Source organism: Petaurus breviceps, unplaced genomic scaffold (assembly GCF_028583685.1).
Source record: "Petaurus breviceps papuanus isolate PSGF00001 unplaced genomic scaffold, PetGlider_PUasm1.0 90792, whole genome shotgun sequence".
In the NCBI taxonomy this organism is placed as follows: domain Eukaryota; kingdom Metazoa; phylum Chordata; class Mammalia; order Diprotodontia; family Petauridae; genus Petaurus; species Petaurus breviceps.
Window position 1 is genome coordinate 9,148,014 of NW_027187347.1, and position 12,625 is coordinate 9,160,638.

Sequence of the window (12,625 nt, forward strand, 5' to 3'; positions counted from 1 at the left end):
GTACTAGAATAAAGAAGGATTGAGAAAAGCTTCCTGTAGAAGACAGGATTTTAAGGGGGGCTTGAAGGAAACTAAAGAAACCAGGAAGAAGAGATGAGGAGAAAGAATATTCCATGCATGGGGGACAGCCAGGGAAAATACCAGAAGTCAGGCGATGTAGTATCTTGTTCAAGGAACAGCAAGGAAGCCAATGTTACTGAATTGGTTGGTTGCTCAGGGAGGAGATACAACGCGCAAGAAGACTGGGAAGTTGGGAGAAGACGTTATGAAGGGTTTTGATTACCAAAGAGAGGATTTTATATTTTTGTCCTGGGGAAGATGGGGAGCTAATAATGTTTATTGAGGAGAATGTGGCATGATCTGAGCTGTGCTTTAGGAGATCACTTTGATAGAAGACCACTGAGAAAAGCATGGACTGGAGTAAAAGGAAACTTGTGGCAGAAAGACCAATTAGCAGGCAACTGGGGTAGTTCAAGAGTGAGGCGTCGTGGTCCTACCCCAGAGTGGTGGCGGTTAGTATCAGAGAAGAGATGCGGGCGTATGTGAGAGGTGTTACAAAGATAAACTCTGGGGGCAGCCAGGTGGTGCAGAGCACCGGCCCTGGAGTCAGGAGAACCTGACTTCAAATCCGGCCTCAGACACTTAACACTTACTAGCTGTGTGACCTTGGGCAAGTCACTTAACCCCAATTGCCCTGCCTTCCCCCCTCCAAAAAAAGAAAAGACAAAGATAAATTCAACGGGTCACAGATTGGAAATAGGCAATGAGAGAAAGTGAAGAGTCAAAGAGGACACCTAGGCTTTGAGCCTGGGTAACCGGGAGGATGATGTTTTGAAAGGGTGAGAGGTTTGGAGGAAAAGATAATGAATTAATTTTGAATATGTTCATTTTAAGACGTCTACCAGACATCCAGTTGGAGATGTCCAATAGGCGGTTGGAGATACAAGACTAGAGGTCTGCAGACAGGACTGAATAGAGAATCATCAGCAAAGAGATGATGATTGAATCCATGAGACCTAATGAAATTACCAAGTGGAATAAGGTAGAGGGAGAAGAGAAGAGGGCCTAGAATGGAATTATGAGGGCAAAATGTCAGATATAGTCACTGTTATCTATTGTTTTTGCTTCATTACACTCTTTGTTATAAGGAAAGATTCAATTTTGGGGTAGGGATGGGGGGAGGGGAGGAGGACAGTTCCATGTCTAGAAACAACTGTGGCATAAAAACAGAAGGCAACATAAAACTGATTCCATAAATAACCAAATAAGATAAACTGAAGAAGTCTTTAACATTGTAAACTTCAAGTTAATATTTATATTCCCTAAATCTCTAAACTGGAGGATGTAGGGAACATAGAGAAAAACTTCCTCTGTACCATTTTTAATCTCTAAGATGGACTACAGAGAGCCATTGTAGGGACTACTTTCTTAGAGCTCATTAAAATAATTAAATAATTGGCTCACATGTTTTTATCTAAGTTTAAAGGTAAACCAGCATGAAAGTCTTATCTGGACACTATCAGTGTTTCATAAGGGATCCCTAGGTTATCCATGAACTGGTCCACAAAAACTATCAGTATTATATAAGTACTTAGTGTATAGCCCATGGCCTCTTCAATGTGATTTGCATGCCTAGGTTCAAGGTACATTTTAGAGTCTAAGTCCATTAAAAAAAAAAACCAACATAGCTCATGTAGCCCCTCTAAGCTTCCCTTTTCTGAGAGCAAATAGGGAGCATATTAATTGGCAACAGTACTTAAATAAACAAAACACCAAAGCAAATAACAAGGAAAAATACACAGACACACACACACTACTTCCCTACCACAGATTGCCACTATGCTCTTTGTGGAAAAGGGGACCCACAGCCTGGACAATTCATGCTCCTAGGGTTACAACTCAGCTGGAATACTTCTCTACCACAGATGCTATTTGCTGTGTGGCAGAGCTTCTAATGTCATGTACTGGGCTACCTTATCTGCTTAGCTGACTTCTGCTGCTTCTTCACTGAATTGTAGCTGTTTAGTAATCTCTTTCACACAGCAATTATCTACAACTCTTTTGTATATTAGCCTGAGGTCTCAAGTCTATTTTAGTTTTTTGGTGAGTTACACTGAAAACCACACCAAGCTAGCACAGCTTTAGTGCTTTTGTACAATTCTGTCTTTTTCACTGGCTTTGTCTCCGGACCCAGTGATATTTGAGTTGTGTTGAATAAATTCCTTTCAACTGCCCTTTTTACCCCTAGCAGCTAGCACCTACACCATACAAGATCATTCTGGAGCTTTATTTAGCAATCCTCCAAGGGCAAGGTTAGTGTTCTGACCTTGGTTCTCCATCTCTTCCCTCCTTCCCCCATCTCCTTTTCCAGCTCCAGCTCTGAGAACAATTCCTGGCATGTAGTAAGTGGATTGTAGTAAAAGGAAACTTGTGTCAGGAAGAACAATTAGCAGGCAACTGGGGTAGTCCAATACTGAGGAAATAATTATTTCTTCTATATTTCTAGCTAGCTAACTAGCTTTCTATTTATCTATCTATATCTATCTGTCTGCTTGAGTATAGTAATCAAATTAACATTATCATTCCTGGAAAGGACATGTCAATCATTCCCTATGACTACAATCACCCCTCCTTTTGAAATCCCTGTCCAAAACATTCCTCCCTGGCGTCCATTCCCATATGAATTGTCTTCTATTAGGAGACTAGGTCCCTTGAAAAAGGGGTCTGAATAGCTTGCTTGTATTTATATCTCCAATGATTAGTACATGCCATTTAACAAATGCCTTTTCATTCATTCATTACTAAAAGCAGAAGGGGAAAAAATCTCATTATCCTGAATGAACTATAACCTCCCAGCTCAGTGTTGCTGAGCTGCTGACTCAGTTTCTGACTGGGGCAGAACCCAAATGAATTACCTTCCCCTTTCTCCCTTCTGCTATTACAAAACCTGACTCAATTAACCCTATCTTGCAGCAGCTGAATACACAAAACCCTGAAGTACAGACCAGTTTTCCTATAGGCACAGACAGTATACCATATCAAATGCCTCAGTCTGGTTATATACTATAAGCAGGCCTAAAAAAAGCTATATAAGCCAAACCTATGACCTAGGGAACTGAAGCTGCCCCCAGAAAGCAGTCCTCCTTAGAATACTAATAAATGTATTTTTCTTTCAGTTTAGTTATTTTATTGGATCTCCAGTTATGCAGACCTGACAATGGCTGAGATTCTCCCTCGACTCTCAAGGAACCCCAGTCAATTTCCTCAACACTACTCCAATCGCTACCTCCCTTATATCAAATAGAAATTGCTATATTTTTTGTCTTTGAAATAGATTTGAAATTCATTATTAGATATCTCTTTATTAATGTATCATTAAAAATAAATTCATTCTTAATAATTCTGCTGAGGTACTTATGGCAAACAGATGTTTGGAGGTAGGTAATTGGTCCATGGTGGTCTTTATCCTTGCTGAATTGATACACAGATTATAAAAGTTCTGATAACCCCCAAAAGAGGCTCTCACCAATGCTTGCAGTCTATAATTAATTTTTGCAGAGAGGCAATGTACTGTGGTAGAAAGAGCAATGGATAAAAAAAAAATCAGAAGACCTAAATATTGGTCTCAGCTTTTCTACTAAACTTCACATTCAAGGTTTTCTTGAACTTGTTTTCAAATAAGCTTGGACAAGTTATTTAACCACTTGAGGCCTGTTTCCTCATCAGTAATAAAAAAAAGTGGACAGAGCTAGATGGTCTCTGAGTTCTTTACAATTTAAAAATTCTATGAACCTTTGAATGAATGCATCAGTAAAAGAGACTTTGACTTCTCAGCCTTGGGTGTACAAGCAGAGGATGGACAAACATCTTAGAAGACTACAATAGAACAGAATCCTATGTTAGAAGGGATTCCCAGGTAGGAAGTTGAACATATAATCTTACTCTAAGTCTATGATTTTAAGCAAGTAAATGGTCAGATAATGAGGATAAAAGATAATTCAAACCCCATTGATTCACTGAATATTCTCATCTAAATTCTCCTATTCAGTTCAACATAGCTGGCTTGTTTCAGTCATTCAACCACTGTCTCAACTATTAAACCTCTCTCCCCTAAGGATTTTAAATGTTACTTATTTATTTTGGTCCATGATAGATGGCCTTGGGGCTGCAGTGAACTCTTGTTACTATACAAGAAAAATAAAATAAATATAAGTTCTACTTTTAGAGACAGGATATAGAGAAGTTTTTCAAATGAAGGAAGACATTAAAGCACGTCTTGTGGCCAAACCTTTATTTACTGAATATTTTAGTACTAAGTGCTTACTTCCAAAAAGGAAGGAAGTTTAACTACAAAGTGTGCAGTTTCCTATTTTAAGTCACACTTAGTAGCTATTTCTAAACAAAATTTATCCAAAGGTGGCAGAAAGAATTATGTCAAAGAAAAGAGAAAGTTTAGGATAAGGCTAAGTAGTTACAAAGTAATTCAAAAGAGATTGTAAGAACTATTCATCTAAAGTAGGGCTGTTGCATGTGTGTGGTCATTTATTTTTATCTTTTTTCTTTTTGTCCATCCTGCTAATTCAGGCTTATTGAAGCATCAGTTGGTTGGTGAAAGTCACAATGGAGTAATTTTAAGCCTTTAGAACTAGACTGTTCTCAGACGCTATCATATTTATTTCTTTTTGATAGGCCACAGGGATGTTTGGGTCACAAACTGAGAAATGTGTCGCTAATTATCCAAATATTGTGTATTTTGGAAAACAGGGATACCCTAATTTTACTTGGTAAAACCTACCAATTTAAAAATTGAATTTTTTTTCCCTTCAAATCCTTAATGTGTCAAGATATATAGCAGACCTAGGCTACCCTCTTTGTATGTTGTAATGGATAGATTAAACATTAAGGAAATATGACTTTAAAAATAATAATAAAAGAATAGAAAACGAAAGACAGAGATGGATATGGACTAAACCAGAGGTGTGGAGTGATTACAACGTACATGAGTAGAAGGATATATGCCCCCCAAATAAATGACAGATCCTTTAAAAAAAGAAAATTTAACTAGGATCTGCACTTGAATCTGGGCCCAGAACCTTGCAAAATGTAAGGGATGTCTCAAATGATTCATGCTTGGACAACGTGTCAACCTACAGATTAGCAACATGCAGCCAATGAGGACTATGGTGACTAGGCTTTAGAAAGCAAGAGGTTTAAAAAAAAAAGATGAGACTGAAAGAAATAACATAATATGCCATTTGTGTATACCTATTTCTTAATCAATATGGAAAAAGCAACAATGTTGCTTTCTTGGGGGGGATACAAAATTCAGAATGTTAGTGTAAATTGTACTTGGCTATCCAAGATACTGTAGTAATTAAAAAATCAGTAGCTCATTTGCAATGGGACTAATAAAATCGCAGTTAGTCATGAACCTGAATCCCATTTGGTATAGCTAGCGGTGCCCCATAGACAAAATTCAAAGTTTCATTACAATCAACTGCATCTGTAACCAGATCGAGACAGATTATAAATGTTTGTTAATTGGTCACAGTGGGAAATGACTAGAGTTACTTACTCTGTTGATTTTTATAGTGATATCAGAATGTGGAAAGATGATTTATTTAGTTAACTTGCCAACATTAATTGAAGCAGATACCCTTAAAGGCACACTGGAAGGTAAGTTTTGTCCCCAAATCAATAAATTGATCCATTGTGAGTTCCTTCATGTTTCCCCATTTTTACCTTCATACTTCATATTTAGATAACTCTCGAAGGTTTACCAAGTGTTTCCCTGTAAGCTAAGTGTAAATACTGTTATTTCTCTTTTACAGATGTGGAAAGGAAACCTCACAAAAGTTAAGTGGTCAATCAGCCTAAACACAGCAGATCTGGGACTCACACCTAGACCTTCTGACCCCAAATCTAAGCCACACCATTTTCTAGCATTTCACTGCATGCATATCATTGCCCGGAGACCTCCTCTTTAATCCTCCCCCTGTATATGGTGGAGGGGAAGGTGGGGAAGAGAATGTTTCTCTTCTTTTCTAAAGTAAAAAAAAAAACCCCTACTTACACCATGGCTCAGTCCTTTCCACTTCTATGCCCTCAACAATTTTCTCATTCCCCACCAGTACCTGCAATCTCTCCCTCTTCCTAGGTTCTTTCTCTTCTTTTTTCAAACAAGTTCATCTAGACACCTTTCTTTGATCCTACTATATCTTCTGTCTCATATCTCTCCTTCCTTCCATTGCCAAAGTATTTACCTAGTTCCTCACTTCCCAAGTACCTATTACCCTCTCAATAAATGAAAAAGCATTTATTAAGTACTCCCTAGTGCCAGGTACTGTGTTAATCTTTTATAATATTGCTCCCACCTAGACTACTCCATTAAAACTGCTCTAAGAAGCACCTTAATGAATAAAAATGTCTTTTTTCTCTCTTTCTTTTCAACTTCTCTAAGAAGTCTAATGCACTTGAACAACCCTATTTCTTAAAACTTCTCCTTCGGCTTCTGTCATGTTGCTCTTGTTCAGTCATTTCAGTGGCACCATTTGGAGTTTTCTTGGCAAAGATACTAGAGTGTTTTTCTATTTCCTTCTCCAGCTCATTTTACAAATGAGGAAACTGAGACAAAAAAAGGGCTAAGTGACTTGCCCGTGGTCACATATTTGTAAGTGTCTGAGGCAGGATTTGAACTCATGAAAGCAAATCTTCCTGACATCAGGCCAGGCACTCTATCCACTGTACCACCTAGCAGACCCTATATATAATTTCTATTATACTGCCTGTTTTTCTTTCTCATTTTTTGAGCACTGATTCTTGGATCTTCTTCTTCTGTGCTGAGTATTCCAATATGGTGGTCATATCTTTTCTTCCCCCTATACATACTTGTTCCAATTACTCTCAAAATCCTAATTATTGCCCGCCTGTTTGGGGATTATTCACAGATCTATAACTCCAGCCCTGATGTATGCTCTTACTTGTGCTGTTGGTTTGCATTCACTAATATTGAAAGGGCAACTCCACTTGGATGTTTCACCATTGCATCTCCAATATTTCCCAAATAACCAAGGACTACTCAGGGTTCACTTTGATAAGGAGCTATTGGTGGAATGAGTGGAAAGAACACCTGGTGTCACATGATTTGAGTTTGAATCCTGGATCTTCCATTTTTTATCACACATATGAGGGTGTTAGACAGGATGACCTTTCAGATTCCTTCCAGCTCTAGCTCTTTGACCCTATGTTTAATGTCAGAGGAAAGACCTGACCCTGAGTAACAAGAAGTTAAAATCCTGTCAGGGAAATATCACAGAAATCCCTTTGCTACCCTCTATATTAGCATAAACATTACTTGAATAATAATTCATAATAAATATACTACTAATTGTGGAAAATTATGGGGCAGGTAGGTGGTACAGTAGATAGAGCACTGGGCTTGGAATCAGGAAGATTTAACTTCACATGTTCAAATCCAGCCTCAGACACTTACTAGCTGTGTAAACAAGTCACCTAACCCTGTTTCCCTCAGTTCCTCATCTGTAAATTGATCTGGAAAAGGAAATGGCAAACCATTCCAGGATCTTTTCTTTATCAGCAAGCAGAGAGATAGTAGTACAACTAGTATCATATGGGGACTTGGGGAAATTTCTAATTTTTTTAAAGTAGCTTAATAATGATCACAGTGATTTACATTTATATAGGACTTTGAGATTTTTATGCATTTACATAAATCATCTTACTTGATCCTTTCCCAATTCCTCTTAATTCTAGTATCTTCACCCTGTTGATTATCTCCCATGTACTCTGTATTTATCCTCTATATAGCTTATTTGTATATAACTATGTTTGCATGTTGTTTTCCTCATTAGGCTGTGAACTCGTTGAATTTTTGCCTTTCATTGAATCCTCAGTGTTTGGCACAGTACCTAGAATACAGGAGGTGCTTAACAAATGTTTATCGACTGACTGACAATAACTTTGTGAAGAACAAGAAGAACTAACCTAACAGAGCACTAATAAAAACAACGACAAGATCAAAAGAGGTTTCATTATGAAGGAAAGGAATTACAATACAGTTCATTTCCATTATCCATAGAATCAGAGACTGAGATGACACAAACCCCTCATTTTCAAAAATCAATTTCAACATTTTTGAATCCCAACCTTTATGACAGATGCTTTTTTACTCCATTATTTCAAGTCTGTTATTTCCTCCCATCCCAGTTCATTCCCACCTCCATTTCCATTCATGCATTCTTCTAAAATGGGGATTCTTCACCTCTTGTGTAATTGACTCTTAATCAGGTGAAACCTATGGACTCTTTCTCAGAATAATGATTTTAAATGCAAAAAAAAAAATAAAATTCATAGTATTACAAAGGAAAGTAGCTATATTGAAATACATATGTAATTTTTTTTTCTATCCAATTTCACAAATCCTAGGGAGTCCAGGTTAAAAACTTCTACTCTAAAGCTTGGAATATAGTCTTCAAGAGTTACTATAATCAAAATATTCATTAGCCTACAGCCAATGAAGGGATGCACCTTTACAAAGTGGTCCTCAATGTGATCCTCAGACAAAGGATAAACCACTGTCAGAGTCATCCTCCCAAGCCCACCAGCTTCCTACACTCCAAGCTTGCTCTGTGTGTAATACAGCCTTCAAAAAGCAAGGGTCAACTCCACCACAGGCTGAGAGGCATTGAAGGACTTCAGTAGTACAGCCAATGTGTTTGCATTTCACCTCCCTTTTCTTGCTACTTGCCTGACCTCTAGTGGAAGATGAAAATTAGACAAAGACAAAAAGAAAAGAGGAAAAAAAGTAAAAGGGTCTCAGAATTGCCCACACCCTAGAATAGCCCTCCTCAAAATTAATGACTCATCAATGGCAATAATGGATTTAATTGAAGCATGGCACTTTAGCCTTAATACTAGGGAGAAATGAGCTAAAATAATTCATGAACAACTCCATGGCTATTTCTATGAATGTGTAGATATTTAAAATTAGATAAATTAAAATGTTTAAAAAAAGCATGAAAGATATAAAAAACTGCTTAGATCTATTTTCTTTCAAGGCACCCTATTGAAAACCCAACTCTATTGCCTGCCATATTGCTTGAGGTAAGAAAATTTTTCCCACTAACCCAGGTCATAAGTAACTGACATAATCCATACCAAAATTATGGGCTCATAGGCAATGATAGCTCAGCACTGTGATGGAATTCTTGAAACAATCTAATTCCACAATAATTCATTTATTTCATATTTCAGTCTTTCAGTCTTATAAAACTCTACCATAGTATCATGTGTTCTTCACTATCAAGGATATTGGTCTCAGGAACTTAAAAAAAAAAAAACACTTAATCCAATAAATGTACACTAGCAGAACAGCCCCAGAGTTACTCCAAGCACTAAACAGCAGCCCAAACTATCCTACAATCTACACTCAAATTATGTCACATTTCTGGGTCTATTACCTCATAGCATATCCCGGAATCTATCATATTAAGTAACTGCAAAAAAATTGTGTTTATTTTTAATAATAATTAGAGAAATCTATCATGGGCAATAGAAAGCTGACTTCAAAGACAGGAAGACCTGGGTTTGAGTCCCATCTTTGACACACACTGGCTTTGTGACCCTGGGCAAGTCACTTTTCCTCTCAGTGCTCTAGGCAAGCTCTCTTAAACTACTGAGTTACAGAGAAAGTGCTAACCTACATTGGTAGAGGGAGTTTCCTCACCTGGGAGTTCCCTATAATAGTGGAATCAGAATCTAGCTCATTTCCATAATGATAATAATATATGGAATTTATGTTGTGCTATAAGGTTTGGAAAGCTCTTACTAGTTTTATTTAATAGCTCTAAAATAATAAGAGTCAAATCAACAACAGTTTAATAAACACCTCCTGTCTGTCAGGCACAGTGCAAAGTACTATGATTACAAGGGGAAAAAAAAGACAAAAGACTGTCCCTGTTCTCAAGGAACTCATTGTCTAATGGGAGAGACAACATGCAAACAACTATGTACAGACAAGTTACAGACAAGATGAATTGGAAATAATGAACAGAGGGAAGACACTAGAATTAAAGACAATCTTATAGGGGAGTTTTGTGGCTGTTGCTGGGACTTGAAGGAAGCTCAGGAAGTCAGGAGACAGAGAAGAGGAGGGAGAGTGTTCCAGACACGAAAGACAACCAGAAAATATACATACATGTATGTGTATGTGTGTGTGTGTATATCTGTTGAGAGAGAGAGACATAGAAAAGGAAAATAAAATGCCTTGTGCAAAGATAAGGAGGCCACTGTCACTGGATCATAGAGTATTCAGTAGAAAGGAAGGTGTAAGAAAGTAAAAGGTACATTTTATTGACATTGATCATTTAGTACCTCTGTTATTTAGAATCCAGAAAATATTTTGTTGACTATATTACAGATGTACTTGAATTATAGATTAAGGATTCACCTTAAATTTTTTTGAACCATGTTGGGGTTTCTTTTCCTTAATACAAAATTTATGGGACAATCTCTTACTTTCCCTACTCAGTGTTGCTTCTGAAACTTGTTGGGTGTATCATTTAATCTCTCTGAATCTCAGTTTCCTCATCTATAAAACAGGGATAATAATACTTGTGGCCCTTCACAGGAATATTGTAACAAAAGCATTTTGTAAACCTGAAAGTGCTATGAAAACATTTTTTTTAAAACATGACTTTCTTTTTTAAAATGATTTTATTGTGAATATTATCATCAAAAATATTAGGATTGTACATGAAACCATGACCTATTACATATAGTTTGGATTTTTAAGGTGCATATTATATTTAATAAAGTAGTAACAAAATTTCCCTGTTTGCATCTCCTTTTTAACTTTGTTTTCTTCTATGTATTTTTATTGATGTTTTTTACTTTCTCTTGTTGCATCTCTCATTAATACACTATTATTCCCCCCAAAACCTGAGTTTTTCATTGAATAAATGTTAATGAAACTTTACAAAATGTTCTCTATCAGAGGCATCAAGTCACAGAGGAATAGTTTTAAAAGTATGCAACCTGATGACAAATATAAGTTTAAACTGCTGCATTATCTCAACTTTAAGGATTGTTACAGTGGTACTGTGAATAGCACCACTCTTTGTTTAAAAAAAGACATAAAAGTCAGAGTATAAAGTAGAGGAAACCCCCCTGTTCAAAATGCTTACTAAGGTACAGGTAAATGCAGGCATTTTATTGACATCAACTATTTTGGGTTTCTACCTTTAAGTTTTTAAATTATCCCATCAGTAACAACAACGCAAAGGTATGTCTCTAGAGATTGGACAAGATTTCAGGTTAGAAACTTGGGGAAATATATTTTAATCACATTTGATTATTAAATGATAAAATCACTTGTAGTTCCCTTGTACCCACTTCTTTCTACTCAAAGTGAAACCTCAAAATTGCCTCCTACAGTAACTCCTACCAACCCTTGACAGTGAAACCAGGACTCCCAAAGTGCAACTTCTTGCCCCTCAGAACTCCCACAGAAACCCACAGCTTGAAGAGTATCTCCTCCAACCCACAGTTCTCAGTGATGACTACACACCTCCACCATAGATAAGATGCCAGAGAGGTTCAAATTATATAAAACAACCTTGTAGCCTGAGCATGTACAGAAAACGGTTATTTGCTTCTAACTCCTATTAACCAGAAGGCAAAAGGTGTTTGAACTGTTTTAGAAAAAAAAATGAAAAAGCTTTTAAAAAGCATGAAAGACATCCCCCCATAGGTATACACATGCATGTGTTTGTACATAAATACATTAAAAAAAACAGCACAGTACTCAAACAAATGCAAAATTCAGCAGTCCTTAAGTCAAGACTTGCTATTCATTCTCGAAGTATTCTTTCAAAGAGAATTCAGACTTACCAGCTACTAGGAGGCTAATCAGAACTGTCAGCAGCATCAAATCACAAGCCTTCCAAACGGAGTTCATTTCCATAGTGTTTTGCCCTTCACTCTGTAATTCCTCGCCAGTTAGCTAGCAACAGAACTGTGGACATGGTGAGTCTTTCTCTAACATGATGCCCTCTTCTCCTTGCTGGTGGCTCCCAGCTCATTAATCCTCCTGCACCCTTTCCCCAGACAGCCTCTTCCTTCAGCAATATGTGTTTCTGACTGATTAGTAACTTGGGTCAAGAGCTGTTCTCTATAACTTGACACAGCAACAGATTTCCTGTAAGAAATGCTGAGACGAAAAACCAAGGAAGCTGATTGACAAGATTATCTGCATGCTCATTGGTTCTCCACTAGGTTCTGTTGTGAACAGATTAACTTTTCAGTAGGGTACTCAGATGAAGTCAAACCGGATTTCTCTGACTTAGGGTAGACAGTAAGGCAGGATATTTATTTATACCTGACAGATGTCATTGAATTATCCCCTGTATGGTAACTACCAGAACCTTTTTAAACTTTGAAAAGCCCCATGGTCTTAATAACAAAGTTTAAACAATGGTTTTCTTACCTGGTAACTTGATCTTTTTCCTATGCAAAATGAATAAATTTCTCAGTAGGGATTTATACATTTGACTAAGGACATAACCATAATTCTCCTGTATCTTTGCCATTCATTAGTTTTAAATAT

General features: G+C 37.1%; 1 protein-coding gene across 1 annotated transcript in view; it reads right to left on the minus strand.

Moving 5' to 3' along the window:
• Positions 1–12,225, minus strand: part of CD200R1 (CD200 receptor 1) — a 44,746-nt gene extending 32,521 nt beyond the window's left edge. Inside the window, 2 exon segments of the mRNA XM_069069867.1 lie at positions 11,911–11,986; positions 11,988–12,225. Coding sequence (XP_068925968.1) covers positions 11,911–11,986; positions 11,988–12,101 — 190 coding nt within the window. The 5' untranslated portion in view covers positions 12,102–12,225.
• Positions 12,226–12,625: the final 400 nt, after the last annotated feature.